Source organism: Aulonocara stuartgranti, assembly GCF_965226115.1.
Source record: "Aulonocara stuartgranti genome assembly, chromosome: 10".
NCBI classification, from domain to species: Eukaryota; Metazoa; Chordata; class Actinopteri; order Cichliformes; family Cichlidae; genus Aulonocara; species Aulonocara stuartgranti.
In genome coordinates this window covers 6,406,271-6,421,182 of record NC_138946.1, presented here as the reverse complement: position 1 = coordinate 6,421,182, position 14,912 = coordinate 6,406,271, and the positions used below count along the sequence as shown (strand labels likewise).

The following is a 14,912-nucleotide window of genomic DNA, read 5'->3' as shown; positions in this document are numbered from 1 at the left end:
GGTAATTCACCTGCTCTTCTGTGTTGCTGGTTTCAGCCTGCAGCATCTGAAGCAAGCGGCTGGCAGCCAGCCCTCCTGTCGTATCGATATAGATCACACTCTGTTTCAGCTGGTAAGAAATGTGCACTGCAACACCAAAGCACACCTACAAGCGAAGGGAAGCATGTCGGGGATAGTTAAAGTTAACATGAACAATTTGTTTCGGTTAAACAGCGACTCTGGAAGGTGCATTTTCTTATTCTACGGGAGAACGGGGAATTCTAAAAAGGAGTGAATTTATGAGGCTGAAATTATCAGTGACGGAGAGGTAAGGTAGGAAATGTTCACCTGAGATTTGCCACTTCCCGGGCCTCCCGACAGCTCTGTTATCTCTCCAGTATACAAGCCCGAATCCAGCAGTTTATCTAAGCTGCAAGAAACAAGGTACAATTCATTACTCACAACTGCCATCCAATGTAATAAACCATTAAGTGCAGCCGTAGAGCCGGCAAAAACTGCAGCTGGGTAAACATAATACAAACTGAGCCTGACTCCAGACTACTCTTAAGATACTCGGCCAATTCTTAATTCCAGCTGCTTCTTGTCAAGCTCAGGCACCAACTGCAGCTTTCAAATTCATTCAGAAATCGTTGGTTTTTCATTAACTGCTTTTTGAAGGATTTTGTATCTTCCTCAGTGCTTAAGTGAACTGTTGTTTTTCTACAGGTTGCAAATCTATAGAGCCCGAGTTTTAGTGAATCACAAAACATCATTCGCTTTTTAATTAAAACAATTAAGATTGTCTGATGTGGTTTAGATGTGCAGCAATGATCTATACCTAGAGCAAAAGGGATTGCAAGTCTGTTTCTTTGTTTTACATATACCTAAAAAAAAAAAAAAAAAAAAAAAAAAAAAAGGTACAAGATACAAAAAGATACAATTTTCTAACTTTAAATCAGGACACAAGTAGAGTGTCAAGAAAAAGTCCAAAAGAAAAATTTTCAAATATTTTATTTTCAGTACATGTAAAGTGAAATATCTCAAGTGTTTTCATGATGATGGCTCATGGAGTATTTTCTATGATCAATCAAAAATGAGTCCGACTTCTGTGAGGTTATAGTCCTTGGTTGGAACTGTTTTAGTTCTTACTGCACCAAAGCATCAATGTCATTTGAAGGCGATCAGCTTGCTACACCTGCTAATGTATTGAGGGTTTGCTTTGATAGCGGTCCCACAGTGCAGGTTAGTTGGGTGGTCAGTCACGGTAGTAGCACGGTCAGCAAAGCGCTGCTGGAAAAGGAAATCGGTATCTCCACAAAACTCCTCAGCAGTGCTGGGAAGTGATCCTGGTATCTGGCTTCATTGACTTTGACCAAATAAAGTTGCCCAGTCACCAAAAGCACCAGCAAATGAGCCACACCGAGTCATTACCAACTGCAGAAACTTCACACGGGACTTCAAACACCTTTCTGTTCCTTGCCATGTTTCCTCCAGAGACTAAGACTTTGATTTACAAATGAAATGCAAAATTTACTTTCATCTGTAAAAAGGACTTCGGACCACTGAGCAAGAGTTCAGCTCTTTTTCCTTTTAGCCCAGATTACACACTTCTGATGTTGCCTCTAGTTCAGGACTAGCTCGATATTAGGAATTAACATTAGCAATGTGACAGCTGTTGCTCCGGTCCTGATGTCGTCTGTAAGTGGTGGCTTGTGATGAAGTCACACCGGCCTCAGTCCACTCCGTGTGACGCTTCCTAAAGTTCTAAATGGACTTCTAACCAACTTTCCACAAACATGCTTTGGTAAGGAATGCTGCAGGCAGCCAGCCTTTTCAGCAATTAATATCTGTGTCTCACCCTCCTTGGGAAAGTGTTGATGATCTTCATTTGGACAACTGCAGAGTCAGCAGTCTTCCCCATGATTGTATGGTTGTGTGCACTGAACAATAACTTACTCAAACTTGAAATAGAATATTATAATAATATGAGATACTGGGTTTCCGATTTTCAAGAGCTTGAAGTCATGAATGAATGAGTTCAATTCAATTTGATTTATATTGCTTCACATCACAACACCTGTCACCTTAAAGTGCTTTATATTGTACATTGTAAGCTAAAGACTGGATAATATTAGAGATGAAACCCCAACAATCAGATGATTGAACACGTTCTTCTGACACGAGGAGGAAAAACTCTCAACCGTAAAACAAACCTCAGTCAGAATCAGGCTCAGGGAGGGGCTTGACGTGGATCAATGAATGAATGAAAGGTTTTTTTGAGACATACAAGTATAATTTAAATAAATAACAGAAGATATAAAGTCTAATTTTGTGGCATGAACATCATAAAATCTCATGTGCAACACAAACTGAAACTATAGCCTTTAAATGGTGTGCAGAAATATTCTCAAGTGTAATTAAGTACTTTAAAAGTAAATCTTTCACATTATCATTCTCAGTGGAAACCATCCCGGTAACATATTATTGTGTGGCCTCGAGTTAGCGATGCATGGCGACGTGATGACAAAATTGTGGCCACAAGATATGGAATCTGTTGGGGACACATCAGTATTCAGGGTGACTGATGTGAGCACATAGGATGACAGTCACTGATAGTGGGCACAGCTATGATGTCTAAATGTTCAAAGATAGTTTCATGAAGAGTTGAGACACTTAAAACAGCTCCTTTTTTTAATTATTCATAAAGAATCTTTGTCTCTATGAATAAAAAACAAGGGCATAAATAAAAAGGCTGCTCCTAAAACCGGCTGTTTATTCACCGCAGCAGCTCAGTCCTGTAGAGCTATTATCACATGAAGCAGACAAACAGGAAGTGAGATAATATCTCAAGATAACCAATTTTTTTTATTTACTCACACCAAACTTGGTTTTTGAACTCGACACCCTTTGAGCTGCAAACAGTTCTGAAATCATTCCTCACTTATATATTTCTATATTAAACTGTTTCCATCCCAAATAGATTCAAGTGCCAGTCAGAGATGCTACTTTCAACTATATTTTTTCACATCAGTATAGTGAGTGATGAGAGTGTGCTTAGGATTTACAGACTTGTCAGTCTTGCTGTGGGTTTCATTGTTGCTGTGCAAGTAAATCTCCCCCGAGTTCCCCTTTTGCACGCCCTGGGTCGTTTATACGCAACCTCTTCGACCCCGGTGTATCCGCTCTCTTTATGCGTTCATGCCACAAGAAACTTAAGCGGTATATCACCAGAGCTCCATTAATTTCCTACTGAACTGAGTGAGCAGCGGGCTCGACTTATGTGATGCTACAGATGTGATTAAAAGGAAGGCCATGGTCAAAAGTTTCACAACCTGCTGTCAACATCTCATATCATTCTGGAGCTGCTTTTTAACCTCATCCTTACAACCTGACTTCACATCAGAGTTCTGCCGAGCAGGAGCAGAACGCCTGTCAAGTTTGTTTACAGCCCTGTCCATAACTTAACGCTTGAAATACTACAGAAATGCATGATTCCACATCTGTGCTTGGAGGGCTGCTCCGTCCTTTACTGGGGCACCGATAAGCTCACACATGAGTCAGCTGATTTTGGTATCTTTCTTTTTAATTAATGCTAAGTGCTTACTTCATCAAACTTCACGGGGTAATGCAACTGTCAAGTTCTCATAAACAACGCTGAAAAAGCAAAAACAATCCAATAGAGTTGAAGATGCTATCAGAGCTTTTTCCCAAAGCAGAACACATCAAGCAGTGTTTCTCAACTCCTTTATAATATCTCTTAATCACCTCAAATGACCATTTGGGCTCATTACTGCTTGGATTTGTTATGTCTTATGCATCTAAAATTATTCTGACAGGTGGGAGGAGTAATTCAAGATGCCAGGGGTTACAGCAGGTACAAACACCCTGCCATGTTCTGCACAGACAATGATGCACGATTCTCCCAGCTGAGTCATCAGTACAAACGATGAACAACTCCATTAGCAGAAAAACATGTCTTTTAGATAAAAAGTCAAAAGGTACAAATCCATTTCCATAAAAATGTAAAAATAGCCAACTGCAACTCTCACTGCATTACTTCATTAAGAAGCATCAAATCATCGCTATGGTTTATGGAAACCTGATAAAATCTCGAGCGGCTTCACCTCAATGTTTATTTTAAAATCCATAGTGTGCACCTTTGTTCCCAACTGTAACGACAAAGTATTTTATGCAGCTCCGATTTTCACTTAATTTAAATGGAAAAGGTAAGCAATATGTATGAAATACAGAACAGGAAGAGCATTCACTCTCAAACTGAATTACTACGACCAATGGCCATAAAATTGCTAATTCTCCAATCATGTAGACCAGCAGTCCCCACAGACCGGTTTATGCTCGACAATATTTTCACGGACCGGCCTTTAAGGTGTCGCGGATAAATACAACAAAATAAAACTAGTACCGGTACCGAAAAAAAGAAGATTTATTCATAACACACGTGAAAAGACCCAGGAAAACCGAGTTAACGATAAAAACGATAACAAAATAACGCTGAAAACCAATAAAAACCCTGAAAACCATACATTTCACACCTGAGCCTCAACTCTCGCGGACCGGTACCGGTCCGAGGCCCGGGGCGGGGACCGCTGATTTAGACGACTCCTCACTGAGAAATATTAAGAAAACTGTCAGCTGAAAGTTGAGGAAACCAGAAGCTGCTGCAGGCGAGAAAAACAGAGTTTTTGGTGTGTTTTGGTCGATTTTTTGTGTTTTGTGTCAACGCTGACGGCTGAGCCTAAATGCTTACTGAGTATTGCCCCAAATATGTCGATAGCAGACAACACCAAAAACTGTCAGCTGGTTCAGAAACTGACAGCTGCTGGTAACAGAATACAAAGTCACATGTAGACTCCTCTTATTCTTCTTACATCACTTCTACTTTAATGACCAAAAAAAATAGAGTCATTTTATTCTGCAGTATCAGTTTATATTTTAATCATACAGTCAGGTCTGTTGACAATGAGGCAATTTTGTCTTCTCATTTTGTCCCGCTACATCTCCCCCATGGATTTAAAATCAAACAATGAATGTGATTGAAGTGCAAATTCCACCTTTATTTCAAAGGGTTTAGCAAAAGTATTGCATTAACTGTTCAGTAATTAAAGCCATTTTTATACAAAGTCCCTCATTTTCAGAGGCTCAGAAGTAATTGGAGAATTAACTGACAAGCAGCGTTATGGCTGGATGAGACTCGTTCTTTCCAAAAAACCTGAACTTTATTCCAAGTGTTGAAGTTGCATTTAGTAGCTGTTCACTGTTCACAAAGATATGACGATGGAAGTGAAGCAGAGCATCGTTAGATTGAAAAACCAACTAAGACATATAGAGAGGTGGCAAACAGTCAGCTTCCCAAAACTGCAAATGCTCTGCTCAGATTAAGCAAACGCTGCAAAACTGACGGGACAGAGCTTCGCAGTGCAAACGGATAATGACCTAAATCATACTGAAATAACATTTTTCAAAGGAATGGAAAGGGAAATTCTTCAAACACCAGGTCAGTCACCTCTTGTCGACCCAACAGAGCATGCTTTCAGTTACTAAAGACAACACCGAAGGCAGAGAGACTCTTAAACAAGCAATGCCTGCTGGTGGCTGCAGTAAAGGCCTAGCAGAGTTTCTCTTTGTTAATGTCTATGGAGTCTAGAGTGCAGGCAGTCCATTGACAGCTGAAGATTTTCAGGTATTAAAAATAATCCTTATATATAAAATTATGTTACTATTGAGCATCTAAAAATGGGGCACTTGCTATAAAAATCTATACAATTCCTCAGCAGTTAATGAAATACTTTTGTTAAACCTCTTAAAGCTTAAAGTTTGCACTTCAATCACATCTTCATTGTTTGATTTCAAATCCACTGTGGTGGTATAAAACAGCGCTCCGACCTTTTTTTGCGCCACGGACCGGATTATGTCCGACGATATTTTCACGGACCGGCCTTTGAGGTGTCACAGATACATACAACAAAATAAAACCAGTAACAATATTTCACACCCGAGCCTCAACTCTCGCCAAACGACTCACAGACTGGTATCGGCCCATGGCCCGCTGGTATAAAAGGTAAAACTACAAAGACAAACAAAAATAAATAAATAAATACCTGAAAACACTTGGTTTGGTTTGGTTTAACCCTTTGCCAGTGTGTCTTGATGCATCCACTGCAATGATCAGAATAGCCTTTATAAATATTGGCTGGGTATTTCTTATTATCATGAGATTTTGCACAGGAGGAATTGATGAAGAGGCCAATCGCAATAGTTCTGGTCTGCGTCGACCTGACGTGTGGTTACATTTCTAGACAGGAGAACGTCAGGTTACGCTGTAGGTTATGGCATCGGGCAGGGGTGGGAAGTCCAGGCCTGAAGGCCTAGATGTCACCCTGGGTCAACACACCTGAATCCAATGATTTGTTCATTACCAGGCCTCTGGAGAACTTCAAGACATGTTGAGGAGGTAATCTAGCCATTTGAATTAGCTGTGTTGGATCAAGGACATCTAAAACCTGCAGGACACCGGCCCTCGAGGCCTGGACTTCCCCAACCCTGGCACGGGGTTTGAGAGGCGTTTGTGGTTACGATGTAGCTACAGCATACATTTCATACTGAAGAATAAATCTCCAGTTAGACCTCTAAAACCAAAGTGAAATGAACAAACCCACTCTGGAAAATAGCTGAAACTAAACTGGACTCACAAAAGAAATGACAAAGAAAGTAAAAATCAAAAGTAATAAAAAATGATTATATAAATGATTATATTCTCATGACTTCTATCATAGGCAGTTTTCCAGACACGGTTGAAGTCTAGTCCCAGAAGAAAAGAAAAATTCAATGAAGATCTCTACCAAAAAAAACCAACCAAAAAACAAGTTTATGGTCTCACAGCAGGCCTAATCCAAGTCAGGGAAACGGAGAACTATTCTCTTTCAGCATTTTGATTTGTGTCTGTTGAAGCTCAGATCAGTGATCTGTGCAGTTTGTGGAATCTCATCTTTCTCGTGATGACGGATGTGACAGACATGCAGTTTAATTTACATAACCAAGGTCCTCCAGCTTGAAGGTTAAGCATCGCTGGAAGCCTGTGGCTGCTTGATAGCAGTTCTCACCACCCATGGCGTGACTCTGAAGAGAAGAATTGGTGGGTATGGATGTATTTGCATTATTCTTGCCTTCTGTGACAACAGTGCTGTGAGAGCTGCACTGTTGATCGTCAAGTTAGGTTCTTGTAAGGACTCAGAAGGATGAAAGTGATTGCCCTTGAAAAGTCACAGATTCAAAATCTCCCACAGGCTGCCCTCATCAGTGTGCTCAGAAGACTGTGCAGTCCTTGGACCCCAAGGAAAGGAAGCAATGAAGAGGCTCAGCCTTTGTTGCACTCTGCTTTTCTATAAAAGATGATTTTAAGATTCCCGTCGACAGATATTTTCTGCCGGCCATACCCCGTTCCAGAATGATTATTTAAACAAATAGTGGGAATTAGCAGGATCTTACTTAAGGGGAGCTGTGATACTTGTGTAATACTTGTGTTAAGCTTCATTAACTAACCATTGACATTGAGCTTCAAGGCTGAATTCCTCATGAGAAGGCTCAGACAGAAGAAAATCGCTGCCATTCTCAATGAGGTTTTAAGTGACTCTTCTGATTTGGTGCTGAATTTCAGCACTTGATCACAGCCAAACATCTCTACAATGGTTCAGATACACGCTATTCTGCTATTACCGCCCTATCGAGTGTTGGCACAATTACTTCGTGGGCTGCATGAGATGGCTCTGAATCACTATCAGTCATCATCACACATCCCGTTTGTGTAGGGCCAGAAAATCTGATAAGGTTTGTTTAGCCTTACTTTGTACATATTGTTTGATATTCAGCAGCCACACAAGCAAATACTATTTATCATTCATTCACTATTAAACTGCTTTTGAGTTTTATTGCTTGAGCTGCGACTGAAGTCTATTAAATGCAAGTTTCGGGAGTATTTCTGTGCTGCTAAAGACAAAAAGTAGCTCCCTTTTGATATTTAATGAGACAGGTACAGTAAGCGTTCAGCTATAGCCAAGGAGCTCAAAACTTTTTGACAGTCCAAGGAAAGTTTTCCATATTTACAATGTTTTAGCAGGAAAGTTAACCTGATTTTTTATTTACATTAAATTTATGTTGTTGAAATCAAACCAAAAAAAGTTTCCTCTTCACTGGGTGTACATCAAAACAACTGGAAGAAGAAAGGAAAGTGTTTAAAGGCTTTTGCAACTTTCAGGCACTAAAGGCATCTCCAGTGTTCATGGTTAAGAAAATATATAAAAACGAAATATTTGGATTTTTCAATTGAAACTGGATTCTTCTCTAAAACTGAAATTAAACAGAAGAAGCACTAGTTAGTTATTTGTCATTAAAATTAATGTCTTTTCTACAATCAACCCGCCTGTGGCAAGAAAACAGAACTAATTTACCACATGTTGGTGGGCCCAAGCACAGCAACACAACAATTCACCATTAAAAGTTGGAACCACTCATGTCGGATACTATGGAAGGGAATAACTACAAAATTCCAGATGTTCCACAGAAGCAGCCAGCAGATTCAATCACTATTTCCTTTAAATAAAAAAGTGTTTAAAAAAAATCCCAACATTAAAAATAATGCTGATTCTGAAAGGGATAAGTGCCTTTGAACGAGTGAAAAAAGAAAAATAAACAAATACTACTGGGAAGGACTATTTTCTGTACTAACAGGGAAGTCTATGTAAATGAGTACATAATTAAACTGATATACCAAATATTGGGATATAACATCCGATAATTTGGAATATCGGCTTTTTAAATCACTAAATATCTGTATCTGTCCTAAAAATGTTGTAATTCAAATTTTAAAGCGATTAAAATGACAAATTTAAAGGGGGAGAGGTGGGAACTGGGGTCCTGTTAAATCTAAATCCTATGCCTTATGATAGATATCCCATCATCCTATTATTGTTCCTTTTTTTTTTTTATCTTCAACAATTTTTATTTAATTTTGAACTCCAATAACAAAACAGAAAACAAACAGACAAAAAAAGTTATCATATTCTTTCTTCTATTATTCCTTTTTTTAATGTTACTGATTGTCTCTCTACTGTATTCAGGCTTTAAGTTAATAACACACATGTACTGAAGAAAAAAACAAGAAAAAACCACATAGAAAACAAGACGTGTTCGTGATATTTACTCTAACTTTTTATTTATTTTAATTTAAACAGAAATGACTATTACTCAGACAGTTTTAGGCTTAAACCTACATTAGGCTGTAGTCTCTAATAAACTTAAAGCTAAGTAAGTGTGTGCTTCATTTCTCTGTCTGTGCATGAAGCAAACAGCGTACTCACAGTACAAACTGACACGATGGACATCAAAACGCATCATTCACCAGTTCACCTTTCCACCAGTAGAGCGCAGCCAAGACACACACAAATCCCACTACTGTGCTCACACGACTGATTCAGTTTCATATCACTAATCCAAGGCACTAACTAATTTATGAAAACCACTTTTCAAAAAAAGAACCATGGGGAGGTCAAAAAACACCTGTGGTCATTAATTATGCTACAACAGTGAGTTTAACTGTGGAAAAGGTAGCAGCTTATAAATTATGCCATGCTGCCCCAATTCACAGACTCGTCCAGATACGTCTGTGTCCTGGCTGAAGAGTACTTCCCATCCAAAAGTGGAATATTTATGCGGAATGCTTTGTTCTTTGACGGCATACAGACAGCTGAATTTCGGATTCCAGTGCACACCTCTGTGTGAAACCTTTCATCGGATTCAGTGTCTCAGTTTTACAGGTTAATTGTAAGTACTGCTGTAATACAATGTTGTGCTGGTTGCAGAGGGAACTTGAGGTTTTGTCAAATCATGAAAATTTAATTTTTTGATGTACCACAAAAAATGTTCTGAAAGACTTGCCAGTGGTGTTTGTTTTTCAGAGGAAAGTAGTCAAGCTGGAGGCCAAGTTAATGCAGCTGATATATCAGAAACCACTTTAGGCTACGTTTACCAGCCAAATGGAAGAACAAGCAAAAAGAAAAAGAAAAAAAAGTCAGCTTTAGCTGCTAAAATGTTTCCTCAGTGCAGGAATGTGGCACGCAGGCCTTTTTCTAAAAGACTCTTTTGCTCAGATGTATTTTTAACAACAGCAGCAGCCATGTTCCAGATGGATAATCCGGCGTAGTTCAACGCAAACTGAATTTCAGCACTGATTGAGAATGAAGAATCTAGTTTGATAAAAATGGATCGATGTAAGATACAAAACATCTTTGCTAATGTATGATACTATTGACTTTACATGCTTTGCAGTGTCCGTGTAGGTTTGCAAAGATGAACAGAAAAGCTGGCAAACATAATAAAACTTTTATCCCCCAACAAAGCTGCTTAAATTTATTTTTGCAAAGACTGAAAGTTTTGTTCATCAAAGATCATGGCATTAGACTTTCAAAGACTCTAATCCAGTGGAAAAGATAAAAAAAAATAAAGCCAGTGCATTTCAAACCCTAAGAATGTGTCCTCAGGAACGCATATTTGATTCCCGAGATGAACCTTCCTTATGGCATCGAGCCTGTCGTTAAATCCCCTCCAGCCGCTGAAACACAAAGAAGCGTGCTCTGCTGTGTGAGCAGCATTGTCTTTACCTGGGGTTTCCAGTGGAGAGGATGGCTGTTGAGCTCAATAGCTCCTCATACAGATCAGCACCTGACACAGGAAATGCTGTGTGCTGGGCTAGCAGCACTCGGCGGATGGCAAACAGAGCCTGAAATAGAAAAATTACAGCATATGAGGCTCACACAAATGTTGCATGGATCAGCTGCAACACAAAAAACTCAGTGTTGCCAGATTGGGGAGTTTTATTTCTAGGCCATTTTAATTATAATCCAAATGCAAAAATTCAGCTTGTCTTCATGTGATTAGAAGGATATTTTTTAATAATGCCCTCATTCATCATTTGCTTCATAATTAAAGTAAATGCCAGATCTTGGTTTTGCTCCATGTCATATCACTTTAGATGGAAAAAAACAAGTTGAGACAGTGATATCGTGGATTATTTTTTAAGCTTCATTTTGGGCATACTATCCAAATGGTTGCAGGGACTAGCAGTTAGTTTAATTAGCGAATCAGCTCAGTTTCTGCCAGTATTCCAGCTCAGCCGCTACAAATGAGTACAACTTAAAGGAAAGAGCTGAACCCTTGACCCCAGCTGTGAGGCGATCTCTTGACTCTTTTAAGCTGTAGGGGACATTTTTCTTGCATGGTTTGGATCCACTTCTGTTGACATAAAGTCAAATCAGTACAAAGTTGTTCTGAGTGATCACCTTTAACCTACAATGAAACATTTCCATCCTGATAGGAGCGACCTTTTCAGGATGATAATGCCCGCCCATCCAAAGGGCACCAGCTGCCCCAGAATGCTTTGGTGTGTGTGAAAATGATGCAAATCGTATCCTAACTTTGAAGTTAAAAACTCTCAACACAGTTGATGACGTCCATGTTAGAAAATGCTCACCACCTCCACCACATCAACACTGTCTCAAGATAAGTCAGTCGTAACGTGGCATTCAAAGTCTGACTTTCTCATTACCACCAGCAATCAATTCGAATTGCAAAGTCACGACCAACATGTAGGAAACATGCATGTCAGACGTCACTAAATAGACAGTGCACAGAGCTGTGTTTAGCTTCAAGTTTACTGTAAAACTCCGACCGTATTCCACTGGCTCCTCCAGCATCACAGCTGCACAAGAACACTGCTCACTAACCAGGCTGATGTGTGATGCTTCATATGAAGCTCAACCGCAAAAATATCAAATGCTGGGCAGTCCAGCTTTCTCTAGAAAGAGCACTTAATGTTGTTAAGCAGAGTTAAACTCTGATTAGTCTCTCTTTCTGGGCAGAGAAGATTTCCTGTTAGACTTCATGCCCAACAGCTGAAATTTATTTAGGGAAATCAGACAAATCTGTTGGGTCTCAATTAGTGGGAAGAAGGTTGGCACTCCAAATTTGGCTTGTGGGCTCATGAGACAGGTATGTTTTTACATGAAAACTTTGTCTTGTGTAGCTTTAATTTAACTGTAGGAGGCCGCTTTAGTCAGATAAATGTATAGGTGACCTAGCATTGACCTCATCTCTGTTGTGTGGGCAGGACAACGGTTCAGATCAACAGCAGGAGTCTGATGGAGCACAGGGATGCCCGGTAATCAGCTCAGGGGATGCCTGCAGGCTGAGCAAGCTGGTTAGAAAGTCTAGCTCGGCCACTGGGATGAGCCTGAGCCTGCTGCAGGCAGTGATGGGAAAAAAAACAATATTTGAAAAGCATAATGATCTAATGGGGAAAACATCTTCAAAGTCTCTCTCCATTATAAAAATGCATTTTGGTCATTATTTCTCTTACACGCTTTACTGTACAGAAACAGGAAGATGTTTTTCAAATTAGTCAGGTTTCCTCCATGAAACTGGCTTTAAAAATGTAGAAAGTGAAATTACAGCGAGGCTATATGGAGAGATATGGTGCAAGTGTAGAAGTATGGAGACGGCATAATTTATTTTGCACCTTTCTAAATGTTCTCTTGCAATTTCTTAGCTTTTTAATCCCCCTGGGGCTGCAAAATTTTCATCCTATACATGTTCAGTCTGCATGTCCAGACACAGAGACCACAGAGGATGGTTGACTGACGGAAATGCTCACTCATCTTTTTACCAAGAAAGTCTGGGTTGGCTTCAGTGTCCCATCCACCCACACAAGTACTCCCCGATACACTTTTATTTATAAAACCCTCGCGGGTACCCTTCATGATCATTTGTGTTCTTATATCTCTGAAAAGTTTGGTGGAAAACACTATTCATGGTCTAAAAAACATAGTTTACCGTTATCTGCCCAGAAGGCCAGTTCTGAGTTAGACAGGATTTCTTTCATGATCTCTGCCTTTTTTCTGGTTCTCACTGCACACTGATTTAAAACTAAGAGAGCTGACCTATCGTTGCAGGTTCAGACTGATAATGAAGGACTTTGTGGGGGAACTCAGAAGGAGGTTTTTAGCTTCTTTTTTAGCTAGAAAGTTTTTCACCGTTTATCATTTTCTGTGGAAATATAGATATCGCTTTCATTTCTTTTTAGATACATTTTTCATGCTGATATTCTATTATATCAACACAAAGCATAAAACCAGTTTTAACTGCAGATCTGGACAAAAAATATAGGAAAGGATAGGAAGCAAATGTGATGCTTAACCTTGATTTAACCCAGTAATAAAAAACAGCCCTTCCTGGCTTGTTAACCAAATGAGCTTGTTTGCAGTGGGTATATATATAATGCACCCAGTGGGAGGTCTGCTTCCATTATGGATGACTTTAAAAAAGAAGGTATCCCACATAATAATATAAACCACTTACACAATGGGAAACTCATGCTGCATGTGGTAGTGTGTATCTAAGCTCAGGAAGATACTGGCCTACAGTGTTTATGCCAGCTATAACATGTGGGTGATCTCTGTGTTAATTTAAAGGGCATCTTTTAAGCTAATTTCCTAATCTAGAATTTCAATTCTTGGACTTATGCTAGAATAGCTTTGCAGGACTCACACCCACAAAATTTTATCTTATCTCCCATCTAACCTTTGTGCAGCTCCTTAGTTCATCCACTTTCTCAAACATGCCCTTTTAGACAACTCTCTGCTGACTGGCTGGACCAAACAAACAGGTCTCATAAAAGCTGTGCACCTGAGATGACCAAATTAAGAAGATTTACTCTCTTTGACATCACACCCAGCCAAGAGTAGAAAAAAAACTGTCTGAAATTGCAGGTTTAAAGCAGTTGCCTGAGCTTATGACTCATAGGGATTACTTGTACATACACGGACCTCATTATAAGAAAGTTTGGCCATGTTTAATATGGACTGTGGCAGAAAATGAGGAGCAGCATTACAAGCCCACTTTAAATTCCTTCCTAACACCACTAAATAAACTGCTGTGATAGGGATAATTTCGAGGCAGCACCTCGATTAAATTGGAGTAATATGTTGGGTAAGCTGGAAACTGACAGTGCACTCTTGTAAGGGTCACTATCTCGTGTTTTTAGGGATCTATGATTAGGATTAAAGTATACATACCTTATAGGATACAGAACATTTCTGAGCAAGGCCCTCAATGTCTGATGAAACCAGGTCCTCCACTGTGAAACCAAGAAATCAGATGTGTTATCGATAACTTGTCTGTGATTAGGCTAAAACGGACACATTGCCCCACAAACTCACCTGTTTTAATATCAGCAGCACGAAGGTCGCGTAATAAGTCTTCATCCAGTCCAGGACACATCCCCTCTCTTAGTACGACCATGGTCTTGCATATTTTAAGATTAATTCATATGTGACTGAAAACATCAGGACGCATAATGAAGCTTCTAGTAAAAAGAGGTTACCTAACTAACTATACATATGCCGCTAGCTACAGTTGTTTTTAGCTTTCCCAGCCAGTTGTTTTAGCTTTGCGGCTAACTTTGGCAAACTCTTCCGCTGTTTGCGTTGTTAAAGTCGGTATAAATAACCGTTCCTAACATTTAAAACGTAACAACACCAGGTGAACTGACACAGGCACACTTCTACAAAAACTTCTGCTTAACTTCGTTATTAGCGTACGCGGAGGCGAGGGAAAATACGCGAAGGCTTGTTGCTTGCCGTAGGATATTTTGCACTCATTCGCTTGTGGGTAATGTAGTATACTGTTGTTAAGGCGTACGTTAGTCTATTTTTGCATAGCATTTTAACACACCTGTAACTGTCGTGGACTTAAACGATTTGTCTTCATTAAATCTTTGACTTAAACGAAAAACTGAAATAAAGTTGTAGAAAAAAAGAAATTTTCTTGGCTCTCTACCTCCCGGTCTAACATACCCCGGCTCTCCC

The 14,912-nt window shown here is 39.6% G+C and overlaps 1 protein-coding gene across 1 annotated transcript in view; it reads right to left on the bottom strand.

The window, feature by feature from the left end:
• The window catches only part of rad51d (RAD51 paralog D), a 22,018-nt gene extending 7,106 nt beyond the window's left edge, over positions 1 to 14,912 (bottom strand). The window contains exons 1-5 of the mRNA XM_082549302.1: positions 14,265 to 14,912; positions 14,121 to 14,182; positions 10,653 to 10,771; positions 328 to 409; positions 11 to 145 (exon numbers count right to left, since the gene is read on the bottom strand). Coding sequence (XP_082405428.1) covers positions 11 to 145; positions 328 to 409; positions 10,653 to 10,771; positions 14,121 to 14,182; positions 14,265 to 14,346 — 480 coding nt within the window. The 5' untranslated portion in view covers positions 14,347 to 14,912. The remainder of the gene's footprint in view (positions 1 to 10; positions 146 to 327; positions 410 to 10,652; positions 10,772 to 14,120; positions 14,183 to 14,264) is intronic.